The sequence below is a fragment of the Mustela nigripes genome, chromosome 13 (genome assembly GCF_022355385.1).
Source record: "Mustela nigripes isolate SB6536 chromosome 13, MUSNIG.SB6536, whole genome shotgun sequence".
In the NCBI taxonomy this organism is placed as follows: Eukaryota; Metazoa; Chordata; class Mammalia; order Carnivora; family Mustelidae; genus Mustela; species Mustela nigripes.
This window is the reverse complement of record NC_081569.1, coordinates 1,398,298-1,419,692: the sequence shown is the minus strand read 5'-3', so window position 1 is coordinate 1,419,692 and position 21,395 is coordinate 1,398,298. Positions and strand designations below refer to the sequence as shown.

The 21,395-nt window shown below is 47.4% G+C and overlaps 1 protein-coding gene across 8 annotated transcripts in view; it reads right to left on the bottom strand.

Moving 5' to 3' along the window:
- Positions 1–287: 287 nt before the first annotated feature.
- The window catches only part of ZFAND6 (zinc finger AN1-type containing 6), a 64,198-nt gene continuing 43,090 nt past the window's right edge, over positions 288–21,395 (bottom strand). For 6 of the 8 annotated variants that reach the window (XM_059371417.1, XM_059371415.1, XM_059371414.1 and 3 more), the window contains 5 exons: positions 14,361–14,531; positions 13,078–13,186; positions 12,158–12,258; positions 3,199–3,312; positions 288–1,204 (listed from right to left, as the gene is read on the bottom strand). In XM_059371417.1, coding sequence (XP_059227400.1) covers positions 1,056–1,204; positions 3,199–3,312; positions 12,158–12,258; positions 13,078–13,186; positions 14,361–14,514 — 627 coding nt within the window. In that variant the 5' untranslated portion in view covers positions 14,515–14,531 and the 3' untranslated portion in view covers positions 288–1,055. The remainder of the gene's footprint in view (positions 1,205–3,198; positions 3,313–12,157; positions 12,259–13,077; positions 13,187–14,360; positions 14,532–21,395) is intronic. The other 2 variants (XM_059371421.1, XM_059371420.1) reach the window with 2 other exon arrangements.

The window sequence follows — 21,395 nt, the reverse complement described above, 5'->3', positions numbered from 1 at the left end:
GAATTCTACCAGAAAAAGGAGCTCCTAGGCAGATACTAACTCAGCGTGACAGGGTGTAGAACAGAGCGAGAGGATTCGGTATCTGTGTGACAAAAAGCAGTTCTTGGTGTTAAATGCTGACACCTTCAACTCGATGGGATCTGAGCGTACAATTCACTACCGGAAGACAAGTCACAGATGGATATGGGAACAGCAGCAGGACCTGCACAAATTAATAAAGTAGAAAACAAAAGGACCAAAAGTCAAAATGAACTACCGGAAAGAACAGAGAAAAAGTAACACAAGGGAACGTTACAGTTTTCCATTTTATTTAATCAAAGACTGGTGGGTAAACATAAATACAGCACAATTACTTCAAATCATTCTTCACACCGTGTACACACAGACCGGTGAGCGTAATCCGAAAGAAACCCGCAGTTGGCAATGAAATGCACACAGCTTTTCCTTCCCTCGCTCAAAAAAAATTAAAAACACACAAACTTAGAATCTCATCAGCACACACTCTCTTGTGACAAATGATTCAGACATAAATAGTGGATGCAAAGAAACTATACGCTAACTTATGTAGAACTTCTGTTAATGAACACCCAGCAGCAGCCGTAAGCATGAGGATACATTCCGTGACTGGTAACTAGTCGGGCCCCGAGGGGCGCCGTCGGCAGGGATCGTGCTGCAGAGAAAAGCTATGGACACACACAATGGAAAATAAACTGCAAGATCAACGCATGCGTGTTTAATACTGGAAAAATCACGGCCCTCCAAAATTTCTCCACGTTTGTTATAAAAGCCCTCTGCACTCAACTAAAATTAAAATGATCTTAAAAGGATAATACTTGTAAAGTTTACTTAAGTCTTTTCAGCCACAGAAACTGCAATGGAAATAAATGTTCAGAGTCATTTTCAAAACAAAAACAAAAATCTATTCTTCTGGCGACATGCATGATTAAAAGGTCTATGCAAGTACGTTGCTCTACATTCCCAAGGACTAGGAAAAAAAACCTCAAGTCAATTTTTAGTTTGCAGATGGTCAAAGGATTTTGTATTCCAGCAGGAGTTCAAATCTTCTGGATCTTTTCACCAACAACTACTGGATTTTCTTTTCTGATTTTCTCAGCAGCATCAGCTTTGTAATTGTAAGAGCAATTGTGTACATCGGAGTAACGGTGTACACCACAGTAAACATTTCCACACCGGCATTCAAACCCTGAAAATGGATCAGTACACACACGTGAGTTGCATAAAAGGTCTAAGTGGTAAGCTCCTTAGCATACTAATGGATAAAATCTATCATGTATTTAGGGCAGCCATCTAAAGAACCACTCCAGACAGTTTCAGGACTCACTAGCTGAGAGCTTCCTTTCTTACTCCTTATCTACAAACAGAGTCTGTCCCACAGCGGAGACCTCGCCGCTTCTCTAAGCTCGGCCTCCTGACTGCGCTGTGGCCAGTAACACTTCCCGCCAGAATCAGGACTGCTACGTGGGACAGAAGATCTCTCTCAAATCACATTCTAAATGTGAAAATAAGCACACTGTCAGAAGGCAACCTTAAGAAAGGTGTAACGAGACTTCTGGCAGAACTGTTAAGGGAGAGCACAGCATCGACCCCGGCTTCCCCGGCAGACTCCAGCACAGAGGCCACCGGGCTGCTGTGGGCTGGGTAAGGGCAGGCTCTGGAGTCTGGTGCCTCCGCGGGAAGCCGCCTCCTAATGCAGGCGAGTTGCTTAGCTTCTCTGAGCCTCAGTTTCTGCAGCTATAGTTCTGGAATAATACTTTACTGTACAGATTAAATGACAGATGTGTTAAAGGGGATGGGGGAGGAGAGAGAGAGAGTAGATAGTCCTATCAAACCAGTCCTGCTTCCCAGAACTGTAGGACAGGACAGAACCGTTGGAAACGCAGTGGAGGAATCAGCATGTTGCATGCTGCCATCTGATGGGGGCGTCTCTACCATTCTTGCTTCAGGGACATCTGCTGTCACTTCACGCTAAGGAGTGGAAAATGAAGCCGACCGCGACAGCAGGTGGACAGGCCGGACGAGATGGGACTTACTGAGTCTCAGCCTCCCGTCAGGAAGTCAGAGTTCCCGAGATGTCCTCGGACTACACTGGATACTAAATATGGGTATTCTACGACACCTGACTCCTTCCCACGTGTATTCTTTAAATACACCCATCTGCTAAAGCATGGGCCAGTCTTCAATGCCTTGGACACCAGACCGCCCTCTGCTTTCCGCCCTCTCTACAACCCGTTCCTTGGCCAGAGGACCTTCCTGAGATCCTGAAAATCTCGTCTACTCTTCTCAGCTCCAAAGTCCAGTTCTTGGGGAGCACTCAGCACGACGCCGGGCACGTAGCAAGTAATAAATGGGAACCCTCTCCAGCTGCATCGCTCCCTGCCGTGGGGCACAGCCCACGGCAGCAGCCTTCCCTCTTCCCAGGCCGTGCGCCATAGCCGCCTTCCCCGGCTCGGGCTCCTCAACATGCCCCATCCCTTCCTTTCTCCAGCCCTTGGTTCAGGCTAGTCTTTCTGCCTCGAGTGGCCCTGCTTCCGTCTGCTGAAGTCCTGCTCATCTCTCGAGACCCGGCAGAACCACGCTGCCTCCACGCCCCTCTCCGTGATGGGCCGCTCCTCCCCTTCCGCCGTGTGACTCAGGATAGCTGTCCCTAAACTGCCGAAGTGCTCCACCAACCGCACTCAACCTGCTTTGGCTGCCAAAGACCCAAATAACACTTCAAATATGTTTTCTTCCTCTCCCCGTGGCGATACCGTCTCACGGCTATGTTGCAGCTGCACCACGGTGTGGGGCTGACGCCTCACAAGGGAGGACGCGCGGGGCCCTCACGAGCGCCACCAGCGCCACCTCAAGCTGCTGTGCACCGAGAAAGCCCCCCCGCCACTGCCCTCGCTCCCCAACTCCGGCTCTGCCACGCAGGAGCCGTGCATTTCAGCGCCCGGCACCGTGACCCGCCCTAAGGCTCGCAAATCCGGGGCTCTGAGTTTTTAAAAGAAAATCTATTCATTTTACTTTCAGGTATATAACTAAAAGCTACTTTATTTACGAAAATTCAGAAGCTGAAGTGTATCCAGTATTAACTCTCATGGAACAAAAATGATCTCCACTGAAGCCAGGAACAGTAAGCCATGGGTTACTCTAAAATACAATCTTAAGTTTAAACTAATGGATTTAGGCCCTTACCAGTAAGTCCCACCTTCTTCCTGCACATGAAACAGCGATTCTTTTTTTGTTTTGGTTTTTCAAGAGACTTGCTTTGCTCTTCAGACGGCTGCTGTGCCGTATCTGATACTGAAGCTGACAAAAACAGGAAAGTGGTAAAATTTAATTATTCAGGAAGATTTTAATACGGGTGGTGGCTGCCCCCCCCCACCCTCAGTGGTCTGTTACTGTGAGGACAGCTGAGGAATCTGTTAGCGGGGAAAGATGCTTACACAGTTACAAGGTAGAATACACAATACTACACTCTTTTCATTCAATGTATGTACCTACGTTAGGTATCTAGGCACGTACACGTGCACGCGCGCACACACACACACACAGGAAATCTAGAATACATACTGGTATGTTAACAACTTTGAAATATTGCTGGGGTCAGAACTATGTCAATTTCTCAGAGAACAAGGACAAAAAGAGCTGAAACCAAGATTAGGTGGAATACTATGTTTAAAATTCTCAGAATGTTTCACATAAACCCTTTAATATGTTAGAAGATAATTTTATTACAATGTTTTAATTAGGATAATAAATCGACGCAGGTTAGTAGCAAAGTCAAGGCCAACTGCACCGAGATTCAGTCAAATCGCCATGCTTGCCTCCGAACCAACATGAACCCTCCTGTCCCTGGACGCTGTCCCCGGAGTCAGAGTCTGTCACATGACCCAGCGTACACACACACACACACACACACACACACACACGACACCTCCCTCTAAAGCAGCGACTACCACAGCCAAGCTGTCCCCTTCTCGGGTTTTCTCAGCGTCTGGTCCTGGAGGACTCTTGCTCAACCACTGCAGAGCCAGCCTCTACAGCCCATCCGAAGCACACCGAGGCTTCGGAAGCACACATCCGAAGCTCTCCTCGCCGAGCAGCCTTTCTCTGCGGAATGCTCTCCCACGCCCCTCCTGTCCCACTCTCTCCCTGGCTTACTCGCACTGGTCTTTCCTGTTCAAGCTTATACCATCCACTCTTACTCCAACCTCCACCCACCAACTCAGAACAGGAACCTTGCCATGCGCCCCACTAGCAGTGCCCTCACGATGGTCACAGCCTCCTGGTCTTCACCCGGCTGAGCGGTGAGCTCTTCCAGGGCAGGCCGTGTCCTCCACTCCTGCTCTGGCGCCTGTCCCAGCACCCCTGACCACAGAGCCCGCTCAGCTGCCCTCCTTCAGCGCTCACCCACTGGGGCTGGGTGTGGTCACGGGCCCCGTGGAAGCTGGGTGGGATTTGACATCCCATGCGAATCTCCAGCACCCACCACCGTGAACTATACATTGCACATGCTCAAGCGTTTGGTGGAATGGATTTCAACCTGCTTCTGTTAACTATATTACCTCCCATCAAAGCAGAACATGACAGAGAAAACACCACAAACTACCAAGTAAATATGCACGAATGAACAACTCCATATGACTCATCACTCCACCTAGAAATTCTGCCAAGTTCTTTTTTTAAAGATTTTATTTATTTATTTGACAGACAGAGATCACAAGTAGGCAGAGAGGCAGGCAGAGAGAGGGGGAAGCAGGCTCCCTGCTGAGCAGAGAGCCCGATGCGGGGCTCGATCCCAGGACCCCGGGATCATGACCTGAGCCGAAGGCAGAGGCTTTAACCCACTGAGCCACCCAGGCGCCCCTGCACCTAGAAATTCTGAAACCAGATGGGAGCCCGCTGTGCTAATACAAACATTTTATAAACACTTTAAACAGATTATGGACACATAAAACCTTTTATTATTAATAAATACATATCAGAATGTTAACTCCATGATGGTAGGGGCTGAATGTCTAGCTTACTTGGGTTATCCGCAGCCCCTAGAACAGTGAACAGTGTCAAATAACATTCTGCTATGTGTAAGGGGCTCAAACATAGTGTAACTTGCCATCAGAAAAGAATCTCTTAATTGTCTTCAAAATCTGTAAGCCGTAAAATAAACTGTTCTCCCAAGAAACTGTGATATTCATATAAGCTTATACGAACAATATTTAAACAGCAATAACAGCACTACTCCAAGAAAACTTTGTCTTAACAAAACCGGGTGAATTACTGAGGCACAAACTTTGGAATCCGGAAAGGGACGAGAGTGAAAATAAGTTTCCCTGCCACACACACACACGCACACGCATGCACGCACACTCCCGTGTACACAAGTCTCAGCCCTAGTGGTCCATCCACAGCAGACGCGCAGCCGTGGAGTTAAGGACCCACAGGCAGCCCGAGGGCTTGTGAGCGAGGGCCATGGGCGAGGGCTAGCGCCTGAGGCTGACCGCCGTCCTCTAACGCTCCCATGAGACTAAGGTGACCTTCGCTTGCCCCACACTACTGACTTGCCGGCCTGGATTTAGACATTCACCAAATCAGTTCATGGGCAAGATGATCCAGAATTGTGTCAAGGCCTAGGATTCCCAGAAATTACCCATTTCCTTATATATGAGATTTAAGACCAAAGCATGCCTTCCCAACTCTTAATTATGCAAAAGGAAACAATTCCATCTTTTAAAGGAGCCATAAACATACTGAACTTGAAGCATAAGAAGTGTCCTCAGAACTAGGCAGTTTCTCACAGTGTGACAGGAGAACTGGACACAAGGTCAGGGGCTTGTTAATGACGGAGAACAGGCAGCAGCCTACTTTCTATCTGCTGTTCCTCAAGGTCTGTTTGTTTGGGAGGCCTAGGCACGGAGGCTGGGAAGTAAACTTGATTTTTCATGGGAATGCCAACTAGACAAAGTCTACTGGCCTGTCATTTTAAGATACTTCACAAACCCTCTGCTCTAGGGCCTGCTAAAAAAATACACAAATATAACAGGAAGCACATACTTAGCATTAACTGTTTGGAAGCATATTAATACACACAATCAATAGACAGGCAACCCAGGAGTCATCGGCAGCAGACACAGCCCCCATGTAACGTCAGGCGCATGTCTTTCTCACACAGCAGGACCAGTCCCCACACAAGCCCCCCTCGGGGGTCAGACGAAGCTCAGTGCTCCGGGCTTCTGCTCACCACTTAGACCCACCGCGGACGCCGCCCAGCCCTCCAGCAGACTGGAGGGACACGCCCTCTTCCAATGACACTGATGACACACCGGGAGGACACTCATCCTCCTTCTCTGCAAGCCATTTTATGCAACATGAGGGGTTGAACCCAAGGATTGTTAAGTTACTCCTTGCTCAAAAATTCTTTACCAAATGAGAACACTTTAAATCTTTAAGGGAAAGTAAGGCTTATAGTACAGCAGGGTCTAAAAACATAGACTGAGCCATAAATTTAATGTTATATTTTCCAGCCACTGTGTTAAAAAGTACAAAAGGGTAAAGTTAACATATATTACCATTTAAAATGCAATCAGTATTTAAAGCATTAATGAGATATTTTTGACACTCTTGGAAATCTACGTATACGTTGCACGACTAGCGAACAGACACGCACTGCACTAATTCCAGCCCAGCCACATGTGAAGTGCTCGAGGCTACCCAAGACCAGCGGCCACCTTTCTGGACAAAGCAGCTCTGTGCAAAAGACCACGGTCTATCAGCAGCCACCTGGGGCAAAGAAGTGTCACATTAAACTTCTTAAAACGCAACTCTGTGTTATCTTAAAAACAAAACAAAAGCAGCCAGCCTTCACAAGGCTATTTCCCCTGTAGATTAGAACCCAGTACCTCAGGAATCTTCCATGACTTCCTTAAAACAACCTTCTCGGCTTCTGCTCCAACACAGCCTTGCTGAACCGGCCCCTCCAGCAAGTGCGGCTGCCGCTGCCCCCGAGGCCCCCGTGTGCCGCTGAGTGCCTGCACGCGGTCCTCTTCACTGGACCTGCCTGCCCACCTCCTGTGGCCTCTGTGCCCGGCTTCTTGTCCTCTGCGTGTTTTCCAAGTTCAGCCCTGCCGTGGCGGGTATCAGAGCTTCGACTCCTCTCTGACAGAGGAGTGCTTCAGGGTACGGACAGCCCACATCTATCCAGGCACCTGCCGGTGGCCGGCCGGGTCGTTTCCATGCCTTGCTAACTGAACAATGCTGCTGTGAACACTCCTACACACGTTTCTGCGTGGACATGTTTTCAATCCCGCAGGAATTAGGAATGGAACTTCTGGGTCATAAGGGTACCTCTCGGACTTTCTAAATTCCACGTGTAACTATCACCCTATTTACCAAAGTGGCCGTACCACTGCACGTCCCCAACACCCATGTGTTAGGGTTCTCATTTCTCCATACCCTTCACACTTGACCATGGCATAACTGCATCTATTCAAATCTACTGCCCTTTAAAAAACTGGCCTCTTATTGGATTATAACATTCATTATATATTCCTATCAGATATATGATCCGCAAATATTTTTTCTCATTCTGTGGACCATTTCATGGTCTTGATGGTGTCCCTTGAAGCGAACAGGTTTCACCATGTTTGTTTCCCTCTGCTTGCTCGTGCTCTAGGTGCCGCACCTAAGGTCATGAAGACTTACGCCTGTTTCATGTAAATGTTTTACAGTTTGGGCTCCTGTAGTCTAGTATTCTGGGGCAAACTTCTGTGTAAGGTGAGGCAGAGGTCCAGTGTTACTCTTCACTCTCTAGCATTATCTGCTGGAACCTGCTCCTCCCCTACCGGAGGCTGTCCGTGCATGTGCTGAAAACCAACTGCCCCCGTTGCTGGATATTTCTGGACGCCGGGGCTGCCCCCCAGTCGGCAGGCGTGTCCTCAGGCCCACACCTGCAGTCTCAGGTATTGGAGCCCGTGGGCAGCTCTGCAGCTAGGAGCTGTTAGTCTTCCTGTGGCTCTGGTCTGCTTTTCCCAGGACTGTTTGGTTCTTCTCACCCAGCCTTTAGAACCAGAAGAAATCTTCAAGTTTTAATCCAGACAGCTTTCTCAAACTAGTCTAAGAGGACTGTTTCTCTTGGACTGTTCTGAGCCATCAAGCTGCCCGCTCAGCTCTGCGTGAAGTCAGCATCCCTGAGAGCTGGAGCGAGGAACGGTAAGCCCTGCCCACCGCTCTGACTGGAGCTCAGCGCTCTCAGGTGGGCGCACTGACCACGGGATCGGCGTCTCACCCCACCCTACTGCTGGATGCTGCAAAGCCCCAGTTCCCCGAAGCCTCCTGTAACCGCCACATCCCTGTGGCACTGTACGGACTAGCAGTATCCTTTGTGTGCCTAAAACTCACTTCACCTCCATCACTTCATTGACTTCCAGCACCACCTTCCAGCATCCACCTTCCAGCTGGATGTGGCTGTTACTGCTCCTTTAAATTGATAAAAATACGGCTCAGAGAAGTAGAGGTGTCAACATATGAAAACAGAACCTCTGGGGCGCCTGGGTGGCTCGGTCAATGAAGCGCCTGCCTTCCGCTCAGGTCATAATCCCAGGGTCCTGGGACCGAGTCCTGTGTCGGGCTCCCTGCTCAGCGGGGGACTGCTTCTCCCTCTGCTCCTCGCACACGCCATCGCTCTCCCTCAAATAAATAAATAAAATCTTTAAAAAAACAAAAGAAAGAAAGCGAGAGGGAGGGAGGAAGGGAAAGAGGAAGAAAGAAAATAAAACCTCTGATCTAAACTCCACTTCTTTTTACTAAGATTCAGGATCTCAGGCACTGAGAGGTTAACCAAAGCGAAGTACAAGGTGCAGTAAGGCAGTCAAGTATGATGGTGTGAAGTGCACCGAGCACTTTAAAAAATGTTGTTTTTTTTTTTAAGATTTTATTTATTTATTTGACAGACAGAGATCACAAGAGGCAGAGAGGCAGGCGGGGGGTGGGGGGGGGAAGCAGGCTCCCTGCTAAGCAGAAAACCTGATGCGGGGCTCAATCCCAGGACCCTGGGAACATGACCTGAGCCGAAGGCAGAAGCTTTAAACCACTGAGCCATCCAGGCGCCCCTAAAAAATGTTTTTAAAACTAGTTTTTGTGAACTGAAAATCTGATATTCCTAAGTGAGACTATGTGAGGTGTTGCTACTTGTTAAATTAAAAAGAATAACTACAAGAGAAACACGCTGTAATATGCTACAGTCTCATTTAAAGAGGAGAAAAATTCTTCAGAGTCTTGAGGACAAATGGAAGCAGCACCAGCCTCCTGGTGGCAACAGGTTACTCAGAAGCAGACACCGACAGAGAGAAGCTGTTTCAAGGACACTCATCTGCAAGCTCCAAGAAAGACTGTTGGGAAATGCTGGCGGAGATGCACGTCTGCTCCTCACGAGCCCTCTCCATTGGGATGATCTTCCCATCTAAATCAGTTTCCCTGAGGGACATGAATGGAGTAACACAGAAGAAAGTAGGTACCTGGTCGGTCACCAAACAGACGGCCCTACCCTGGCAACAGCGGGATTGCACGTCCCAGTCTAGCGAGCACGACTGTCTGGGGAAAGACTGGCCCACAGTCAGGTGCCTGGGTTCCAATTCCAATGCAAAGGACCACAGCACTGGAGTCCAAGACTGCTTCTGTCGGTGTCTGTCCATTCATAAATAAATGGAAAAAATACCCTCTGCATTCGTTTCTACCCAATAGGGAAATCACAAGTACATTTACATTATGAGTGTACACACACACACACACACACACACACACACACTCACTCCCCCCCACCTCCCAGCTACTGAGAACTGGCTTTATGTCCCTTCACTTTTATGAAAAACCTACATTAGTACCTGTTTTTGCTAACAGAAAGATTATCAGTCAAAGAGAATTCTCACTTTTTTAATTGCTTCGTTACACCATTTTAGTTTACAAAACGTTTCACCCAAATGCTCTACTTTTGGATAGAAGGGAAACCTGTATTTGTGTGTATGTTTATAATAAAAGAAAACATTCTTAATTCAACAGCATAAGCAAGGCCTTTTTAAAAACAAGGCTATTAAGACATTTTATGCACTGAAAATGAATCCTCTCAAACTCAGATGAAACTTCTACTGGATTTTTTAAAGATTCTGCAATGCTAAAATAATGAATGCTAAGTTTTTAAGAGGGTTTTTAGTTTTTAAGAGGTACCTGTAAGCTAATACTGGTTTAACTTTAAAAGTCATTGAAATCAGGGCGCCTGGGTGGCTCAGTGGGTGAAAGCCTCTGACTTCCGCTCAGGTCTTGATCTCAGGGTCCTGGGATTGAGCCCTGCATTAATTAGGCTCTCTGCTCAGCAGGGAGCCTGCTTCTCCTCCCCACCCCCTACTTGTGATCTCTGTCAAATAAATAAATCTTTTTTTTTTAAAAAGTCATTGATGGGGCGCCTGGGTGGCTCAGTGGGTTAAGCCACTGCCTTCGGCTCAGGTCATGATCTCAGGGTCCTGGGATCGAGCCCCGCATCGGTCTCTCTGCTCAGCAGGGAGCCTGCTTCCTCCTCTCTCTCTCTGCCTGCCTCTCTGCCTACTTGTGATCTCTGTCAAATAAACAAATAAAATCTTAAAAAAAAAAAAAAAGTCATTGAAATCGTACGTGAAAAAAGGAGTCTGTAACTTTGAAAACCCCTTAACAATTTCTCATAATACACCTTCAAGCCCACCTTCTGCACTCCTGTCCTCAGGGCTGGGCGCAGAACACTACCCTGCTCCCCATACACCACAAATGGTGTAAAAGCACTTCACAGTCATGGGTGAGCAACCTCTCTTCATCTGTCAGATGTGTGTAGTAACTGCTACCGTACACTTAAGCGGCACACATTTTGTTTACGACCAACATTCAAAGCTTTGTTCTACTGTGGGACACACCTTCATGATTAGCAGCCTGTTTTCCTTACTTAGCTCTCTTCCCAAACTGCTAAGCAACTCTTGCATCTAGAAACTCTCCGACACTGGCACACGTGGGCTGAAATTATCCAGGGCCCAGAAGCCGTCCCCCTTGGTTGACTCGTCCTGCGCCCTGCCCCTCCTCACTTGAGCACCTCATTTCTCAACGAAATCAAGGGCCATCACAGAACCGAAAGCTTTACTGCCCCTCTCCTACTTCCCACACCCCAGGCAGAACTAAATCTTAGGGAGTTTTCCATTTCTTCCCTTCCTAAAATTTTTGTTTAATGAAAAAATAAAAAATTCTCACTTATAATATTTATTAATTTACAATAATATGCTGTATGGAAGGGAATACTGATGTTGGCCAGACAGTGTATTTCTTGCTATAGCAAAATCTACAAACAGGCAAATTATGCTAATCATCTCTTGGGCGTGAACACCGAGCGCGGGGAACTAGCCAGCTCAGTCACAATCCAACTTCAGCAACCTTAGCTAAGATTACCAGATACATCTGTCACTACCATGTGAACACTATGTTCGAGGGAAGCTCTCCCTAGCCTGGGTAAGCCACCGCCTCCACACAAGCACGGGTTATCCACTCGCCTCCTCAATCTGTCCGCCTCCTCAATCTGTCCACCGCCTCTGCCCGCAAGAAAGCCCTCCTAGATCGTTCTGACCCACAAGATGGGGACGCAGAGCAGGGGCCATATATAATAAGAGGTCCCATGCTGTGAGGACGAGAAACTGAACCTGATGGCTGCCCTCGCAGCCCACCTGGGGGGAGAGGGACGCCGGCCAGCCAGGTCCGTTTCTGCCCACCTGAGTCCAAAGACAAGAGATGCCCCCGATGCTGCAGCCGCAGCTGCTCGCACAGAAGTAAGATCTAGGTTCAACTGGTAAAAGTAACAGTAGAAGAGAACAGTGTAATACCACTACTCACTCACTCAGTTCTCCAACTCAACACATTTACAATGCGCTACATTTACTTTGATGACACAATTACATATCAGCAGGAAGTGGCTCCCAACATTTCCATCCATTAAATACTTAAAGATATGAAATATTCTGCTCATAGAGAAAATAAATCTAAAAATATTTTTGAGGCAGGCAACTTAAAAGAATCTATGCTCCAAGGATAGCGCCTGCCCTGGAATCCTCGACTGTCACGTGAATGACGGAAGTGAGTTAGCTCGTATGCAAACCTTGCAGGTCTTCTGTGTCAGGTACTGCTTTGTCCACAGATGTACTGTCCACTTGGGAAGATGCTACAGATTCTGATAAAAGTGACTGATTTGATACAGGGCTAGAAAAGCAAAAACACGTAGATTTACAAAGTGATCATGCGGGAACAGTAACTAGAGGGCCGGAACAAGCACAGGGTCAGCATGTGTAAGCACACTGCTACACGCCTGAGCGCGGAGCCGCTGGCGACTTCCACATTAACCAGAGCGCCAGGAAACCAGAGACCAGTGTGCACCGAAGTCCCCGGCATTAGCAAGAGGAGCGACAGAGAGTGGTCTCTGTGCGCGGCTTCACCCCGGGAACATCAGCGTGGCCTCGCCTGGCTTCCCAGCCCGGCCAGGACGCTGGAAGGGACACACTGGCGCAGGGGCCGGGCCTGGGCGTCTCCCGTCACCGACTGGGGGAAGGGCCGGAGCAGAACCGCCATCCTTGTTTCCCAACAGCAGAGGGTGTAGTGAGGCAGGTATTTCCATGTTTTCAGGCTTCTACACGGCAGGACCTCACAGTCAGAGTGGAATGCGGGGGTGCAGCCCTCGCGGGGGAGCACAGAGCCAGGATGGGTCTGCGCCACGGCACGGCCCCTGGGGACACCGGCCCCAGACAGAGCCCCCGACTGAAGTCTGGACTTCGGGGTGGGACGGGTCACGAGGAGAAGGAAAGGCTGTCTCAAAAGGAAGGGGAACTTAAAAGACACCTTCCCGGCTCCTTCCCAAAGTGAACACAGGAAGCCTCTCTGGACTCGTCGGTGGTGAGACAGACGCAGAGCTCGGCCGGCTGACCCTCCGGAGACTTGAGCCCTTCCTCCACGGCACCCGCGAGACGGAGCACGAGCCGCCTCTGCCACCCGCCTCCCGCCCGCCGCTCGAAGCCCGCACCTTACCTTGGCTGCGCGGACGCACATGCAGAGTCCAGCGGGCACTGAACGTCGGGGCCACCGCCGTCCACGCACTGGACGGGGAGAGACTCCGAGAGGCTACTGACGGAGGCTGCTGCAACAGAACCACACCGCGGGTTAGGAACTCCGTGCTCCCGGCTTTCCCACGCCCTGTCTAAAACAGAGAATACCTACACGCGAGACAGAGCAGACGAATCTTGTTTACGATACCTGTGATATGCTGCTTCCCTACTTTTATTTACAAATTCTCAGTAATTTTCCAGTGGAAGAAAACGTACTTGAAACCAAGAAAGCAAGCACATACATACTGTAGGTACTAACAAAGTAAGCTCGTGCTTCCCAGGACGACGGGCCGCCCACGCCCCGGAAGTCGCAGGCATCTGTGCACACTCGTGCACAGAATATTTAAGACAAAATCCGGAGCAGGTAAGGCCAACCCAAGTTCAGAACTGAAATCTGTGCTCAGTACATTAAGTTATTCTTTTCCCTATTCTAAATAAGGCAGAATGTAGATGGTGATTTAATTAAAAAACAATTTATATTCATTTGATTTTGGCCTTGAGAAAATTTGGAAAAATTGTGATTAAACGGTTCTAGCTTTCGGCTTGAACGCGAAGCGACAAGGTGAAGGACCGCGGGCGGGATTTTACAGCGACTAAGCAACGGCCTTCACTGCTACACCTCTCTGAAGCACACACTCAGAAACCTCCCGATTCTTCCAGTACAACCACACACACAAAAACCCACTTCCACAACCCCCGAAGAATCCACAGACACACAGAGCGCACCCAGAACTCAAGCGAGCCGGTGCTGAACACCGCTTACTCTCAGTCGCACCGCGGCACTGCTCCTTCCTCCCAGTGTACGGTCCTCTCTCAAGTCCGCTGTGGCCACCTGTAACCCACGCTTTCCTTCTACAACTATCTTGGCTTCAAAAGTCACCCAAGATAAAATAACCAAGGTCCTCGAGAACCCTCCTTCCCTTACACCTGACTCACCGGATCCCTACATACACTCGGAGCAGGCCTGTGTTTTCCTAAGAGAACAGAGTTCTTTCGACAGCAAGTAAGGCTGTGGAATGGATTTGTTCTGGTTATTTCCAATGGGCAAGGATACCACTGATAGTGAAGACACGTAAGGAGGGAGTTTGCGGACACGAATGTGGTGAGAGAACCACAATGTGAGAGTAGGAAAAAGTTTCCGGTGCATCGCACCACCCCAGTCTAGGTCAGTGATGAATACTGCTGGGTTTTGACAGAATTACTTACCAGGTGGGCTTATTCTACCATTACTACTATTCTGTCTTTGAAGATGTTCTTTATAGCACACTGAACACATGCCATTTGTACGAGGGTTTCCATAAAATCCGCAGCCAGTGGAACAAAGCATAGGCACTTGGCTGTGATTAGTTTCTTGAGCCATGTTCCTCTGTTGCACACCTGAAATTTACACAGAATTAGTAAACAACTCAGACACACTGCAACCACACATTATCCACATTTGCTTTATATGATTAAAAAGAAAACCTACATATACTCCTGCCCTAAATCATTCTATACACCTGTCTCAAGACCTAGAGCTAAAGTAGAGAGAAAAAATAATGACCAGAAGATAAACACAAGAAGGTGTGTACTGGCTTAGACAATGTAAAAGACTCTAGGGATAGGTCTGTTCAGAAGACTCCACCCCACCAGAATGTTAAGGAAGACCCTTTAAGGCTAGCTCAGTTTGGACTCTAATAATAAGAAATACATTATATGTTTTGCTATGTGTTTTACTATTAATTACTAGGCATTAACACTTTTGCTCCAAGTTCACTGAGCATACTTGTATAATTTATTGTTGAAAAGGCATTTTACAGAACACCAATGCTGGTGAAGACAGGAAGAAACGGGCAGAATGTGGGGGAAATGAGGAACTGGCCTAAACTTTCTGGCAAACAATTCAGCAATTCACTGTAAGAGCCTTATAGAACTGCCTTCAGCACCAGTCACTCCCCGTCAGGTTTTCAACAGAACAGCCAGGGTAGAAGCAGAAAAAAGATCCACACACAAGGGATGTGCGTCACAGCACTATTGATAATGTCAGTACATTTCCAATACTTGCTCAACATCAGGAGAGTGCATTTTTTCATTTTAGTAGACCTTTAGGCAGAGGAGAATGCTGGCAACAAATGAAAAGACACATCATGAACTGAAGGTATGATATGCTGTCAATTAGGACAAAATGAGAATCTACAACCCTCAAGAAGGACAGGAAAGAATGTATCCAAGGACGGCAAAGCTAATGGCACTTTCTGACTTGTACATTTTTCTAACTTTTAAAAAATCCTCTTACATGGGACGCCTTCGGCTCAGGTCATGATCCCAGCGTCCTGGGATCAAGTCCCACATCGGGCTCCTTGCTCAGCGGGGAGCCTGCTTCTCCCTCTGCCTCTGCCTGCCATTCTGTCTGCCTGTGCTCGCTCTCTCCCACTCTCTCTGATAAATAAATAAAATCTTTAAAAAAAAAAATCCTCTTACATGAAGGTACAACTTGCTTAATTGGGAACGAAATATTTATTTAAGATGAAAGAGCAGCCGTGACACAGAGCGGCTGTAGGAAAACCGCACATGGCAGGCCTCAATCCCAGCAGACGGAAGGGCCCCGTGTGCCGTTTCTCCCACCGAGTGAGGCATCCTTTGGCGCAACACGACAGAAGGTAACACCAGACTATTATAAAAAAACCCCTACCCTCCCAGATGAAATGAAGGTTACTCCAAAATGGGTGTATGCATATTTAAAGACGAGTCCATGCAAAGACCATAAGGGATAAGAACCACCAGAGGAGGACAAGGTTTTGCCCTGAGTCAATCAACAACGAGGGAAAGCGCTCGAGGTTATCGGACAGTTTGTCTTCACCTGAACTGACTGTTGGGGTGGAGGGTGTTGGCGGTGTACTTAACCCAAATTCCTGAACCAAGAACAAAAATGCATTTGACAGGATTACAAAACAAGGCAGCAGATTTTGCATTTGCCTTTAAAAAGAACTGTCCTAAAACTATGGGGAATATTTAAACCTTTAGCCTGGGAATACAATCTGGGATTTGGACAAACCTCTTTCTTACTCCATGCTGGTAAATCGCTCCAGAACCCAATCTTCGCTGCTCTGCTCTCTGCATGGGCTGCCTCCCTAGTTCTATAAATGTACATGCCAAATGAAACAAAGTAACAAAGATGGGATAGAAAACTAATGGGAAACATCCCGTGGGGATCTGTGGCCTCTGCTCCCAGGGGACAGTGTGTTTGGCTCTGGCTGTCAGGGTAAGCGCTCTGGGTCATGCGTGTAGCCGGTAAGTGATGGAGCTCGACTCAATCAGCCAGTCTGGCTCTAAGCTCCTGTTCTGAATCAGGGTTTCCCAAAGTGTGCTTCCATGGACCCCCAGGGAGGTCATAACGGTTTCCACACTAACGCTAATAGCGACTGGCTCCTTCTCACCGTGCTGCCACATGCCGCAGTGGTCATGTGTTAGGAGCCCTATCAAGGCATCTGATCAGGAGAACAGCCCCAGTACTAGCTGTCTCCCCCCACGCGACATTCTCACCGCAACACAACCAGCTTTATTAAATCTGGAGCCTGAACACACATCTTGGTAGTATTTTAGGTGACTCTGGAAGTCTGCAGAGAGCTCCTGCTACATACACAAGTGTGAAGACAGCAGGAGCAGACACACTTGCCCAGCTGCTCAAGCTGCAGGCTGCCCCAGTCACTTTTTTCATGGCAGAGGTTTTTTATTCCAAGGAACTGGCGAAGTCTGGTTATTTAGACTTCTATACAGAGCAGACATTTTCTCAAAAACGAACAAAGTGAGCCTGTCACTTTAAGAAAAATAACAGTATTTATTGCCAAGGACCACATTCAAGCAAAATAAATACATAAATTAAGCTAGACAAGTATCTCCCATTTTTAGAGTTTCTAGTAAGATCAGTAATGATATTAATGACATGTGAGTGGCTGGTACTGTTAGAAAACAAGTATTTGCCAGTGACCAGTGTATGACGGCACAAAACGATTCATCAACAAAGGATCCATTCAAAGAGAAAGACCAGTGAATTTTAAAGTAATGGGACAAAAGTTTTATATACAGTTTGAGATTCTAGACTGCAACTAACCCTTTAAGAAGCTATAAACTGCCAAGTTTTAGTATAATATCTCTATTATCTGAAAAAGTTGTTACAACATTCCCTCTTTTTCTGCTGACCCATCTGCATGACGCCAGCTTTTCTTCCGTAACAGGTTAAATGCAGAGCCAACTACGAGAATCTCGCTGTTTGCAAAATGTCTAACGATGCCACTTTTCTCACTAAACCTTTTCGATGGTAATGGCAGGGGTGAGGGAAGGGATGGTTATTTTTAATAAAATATTTTAAAAAATTAATATTTTGCAATTTTTCCTAGCTTTAATTTGTAATGGGATAAATATTGCTAGATATAACACACAAATGAAAGTTCTTCAGGATCCCCAATAATTTCAGAGAATATGAAAGTCCAAAAATTTTGAAAATCCACTGCTGTAAATCATACACTCCCAGTGTAGATGGTATCACTTCAAGGGGACAAATACCCATTCTTTGGGGGAAGGAGGCACACAAAATACCTCGCTCTTCATGTAGAAACACAGATATACTGAATACATAAATAGAAATACTGTATATCTGTGGAATTAAAATTTCATGGAGGTGGAGGCCAATTAGGAAAAAACTATTTTAAAAAGGCTTTTGTCAGGGAAGAAATTAAAAAAAGAAAGAGATTAAGAAAGACTTGTTGTAAACCACCATTACCCTATGCTGCCTGTTACAGATGCAACAGCGATACTAAGGTAGGACTTGAAGGGACCTTCTTCAGTGGCACAGGTAAACCTTTCAGCATCTGGCTGGCAATCACAAGCACCCAGAAAAGGGAAATATTCTAGTTCTTTAAAAAAATAATCACAGATTAGAATACGACCACCAAGCTTTTATCCACAATACCTGCTTCTGAGCAATAAAATTAAAAAACATACAGCACTAGCAATTTCCCCAAGCCACACAGCAGCAAATTAACAATGATTGTCATACGCTGAGCTTTCTTATAAAAAAACAACCAACCATTATCTTAGCAGGTAAAAAGCACAAAGAATTTCATAGGCTATTTAAAAAGAAGAAAAAAAGACAACCTTATTTATTCATCTTTAGGCCATAAAATGTACCTTCTCGTGAAGACACAAAAAAGAACCACCATCATAAACGGGTACCTTAGTTTATCCCAATCTGCGGTGGCAAAGATGGAGGAGCTGTGGGAAAACCAAGTCCTGCCTGCCCACGGCTGCGCCTTCATGGCAGGGAAGGACTCTGTGGGCCATCGGTGTGGCCCTCAGGAGGGAAGGGAATGAGCAGGCAGAACAAGTCCTTCACTGCCATACTGTGGCATTATAAAGCTGCAAAGTCAAGGCAGTAAAGAATGAGATTATCAGACATAAACAGAAAAGTTCACTAGCATGGTGTAATTTAAAAACAAATGTCTATGAATTGCAGAAAATTCAGAAAATGTGGTTTCACTCTATTTGTAATCAGGACAAGAGCCAATTATGTTCTCTGCCCTAAGATGGTACTGAGCAGTTACTCAGAGCTGACTGTGGGCCAAGAACCATTTCTCCTGGTTTATTTCTCTCTGGAGACCTGTGCTGTTGGTCTTGGGGCTACTGGTGTCCCTGTTTCAAAAACGAGGAACTGATATTCAACGAGATTTAATAACTTGCCCAAGGTCACTTATCTGAGAAGCAGCTGGGTGTCTTTTCTTTTATCTCCTACAACACAAAGAGAATGACTTTCAGAGTCCATCCTGTCCCTACTGAAGCTATAGCACTGTGAGCATTCATGAATTCTTATTCTTTTCATTTAAAGATAATTTAAATTTTCACTCATTTATTCGACCTCAAGATATTATGCAGCTTTAATTAGCTTAACCAAGCTCTTGAGAAAATTTGTTTTTCAAGTCTTTTTACCTAAGACATTCTCACTGGCATAAGAAACTCAAGATCAAATATTTTAAGAATGCAAAGAAAGTTCATGACCAATTATTAAAATTCTGACAAAGGAACAGCAGTGAGTGGATATAACACAGACTCCATTATTAACTGCAAATATGCCCCAGTTAAACTTCCTTTCCTCTGTTTGGTGCCCCAGAGTTCGAGTCGCCGGGTTCCCAGCATTTCACTTTGAAACGCCCCATACTCTCTCCTCCATTCCGAGTTCTGACACTTGACACTCCACAGCCATGTTACCAGTCTTTTCTTTCTGTTCTGCTGCCTCTCCCCCCAACACATTTCCTTACATTCTCCTAAGTGCCCCGTTCTCATACTACTTCTGTTTTCGTTACTCTAGAATTGCTCCAGAAAGGAGCGCTAGACCTAGCCGGTGTGTCTTGGATATAATCTACCGCAAGCAACGCAATTTCCCTAGAAAGCGAGCTGCGTGGGGTCAGGCTGGCATCCGTCTGACCCCCAGCTCTGCCATGTTTCTCACCTGTCACCGCCTGGACACGCTCCTAAACTTGTCCAAGTCTCCACTCCCCAGGAGGGTGCGCGGAGCCCGTGTAACCAGATGACGTCAGACAGCGTCTCCAGGAAGTCAGGAAGCACAGAGCCTGGCACACGGCAGAGCTCAGCAGCTCTCTTCCTCTGCCGCTCCTGAAGGCACGGTGCCCTCCGCCCCCGTCGGCTGGAAGCCGGCTCCAGCCCCACCACACTGCTCCTTTCTTGGTGAAGGCCCTCTGCTTCTGCAACACCTACAACCATCTTGACCTCAGGCCTACTTCTTCTGGGTCTGCTTCTGCCTGCCTCAATCCCCCTCCGCTCTCTCCCTAAAGCAGCACGGGTCCTTCTGGGGCACTTCAGCAGGACATCACTCAAGTGCTCTCTAGCAGACGCTTCCTTTCCCCCTGAACCCTAAGTTTCTTTTTCAATCCCTTTCCCTGTTACAAGATTTTACTTATTTGAGAGACAGAGCATGAGCAGGGTGAGAGGCAGAGGCAGAAGGAGACTCCCTGCTGAGCAGGGAGCCCGACGCAGGGCTTGATCCCAGAACCCTAAGATCATGACCCAAGCTGAAGGCAGATGCTCAACCGACTGAGTCACTCAGGTGCCCCCCAACCTCCTTTATGCCTGATATGCCCTAGGTCAGCTTGTCTTCCCTGCTGTGGCTTGGGCCGGTGCCATCTAGCTCACGTGAGGGTTGTGTTGTGGGGGGAACTATATATTCATTCTTTCCAAGCCAATAAGTAACTCCTCATTTCTAATAGATGAGGTTGCCTGGCTCTCATCGGTTGCTTTCTGTCCAAGAATGTTTAAATCAAGGGTTGTCAAATTTACCTGTGAATGACCAGATAGTAAATGTTTTGGGCTAGAGGCCATACGGTCACTGTTAAATCCATTCAGCTCTGCTGTCCCGCAAAAGCCGCCAAGCAGCACTTACACCAATGAGCAGGGCTGAATTTCAAAAACACTATCTATGGTTATGGCCACAAAAATTTGCATTTCTTAGAATTTTCACATCATAAAATGTTACTCTTCTGATTTTTCCCCCAACCACTTAGAAATATGAAAACTATTCTTAGCTCTTGGGCTGACAAAAAAACTAGGTGACAAGCCCAAAGTCCACTTTTCCATTAAATGAGCAGGTGACTTCAGGGCATCACCATGGGCGAGGCAGGGGGGCCAGGCCGACACAGGATTCCGGCAGAGGCACTCCACCGTGCGGTTCTCTCATCCAAACTGAATGTAAACATTAAGTATTATTTGCTCTTAGTAAAGTTTCATCTCTTAACTAAGCATGTGTTTACCCGCCAGAAAGGGAAAGGACTGGGAAAGGCGTGTCTCGTCCACACCGGCACCTCGCGGGGGGTTTACACAGAGAGACGCAGCGATGATGTGGACAGCAGCAGAACCGCTCCTAGCACAAACCTGCCTCTGCCCAGCACGCAGTCTGCCACTCACCGCGCTGCCTGAACTGTGACGCCACCCAGCAGTTGCCCCGGGAAGACACCCGTACTCGAAGCGGGTAGTTGTGGTCTGCCTAGCACGTTCTTCCCTCCCTTCAGGTAAAAGAACCTCCCCTGTAGGGCAAGAACATGCCGTCTGTGTGGGGCACGCCTAGCCGCCCCTCTCCAGGGCCAGTCGGTCCTCTCTGGACTTAACTGGCGCTGCTGGGAAAGAGGCCGACAACGTCTACTTCAGGGGTTGGGGCTATGCTCGTCACAAGGGAGAGTCCCCACACAATTAAAATAG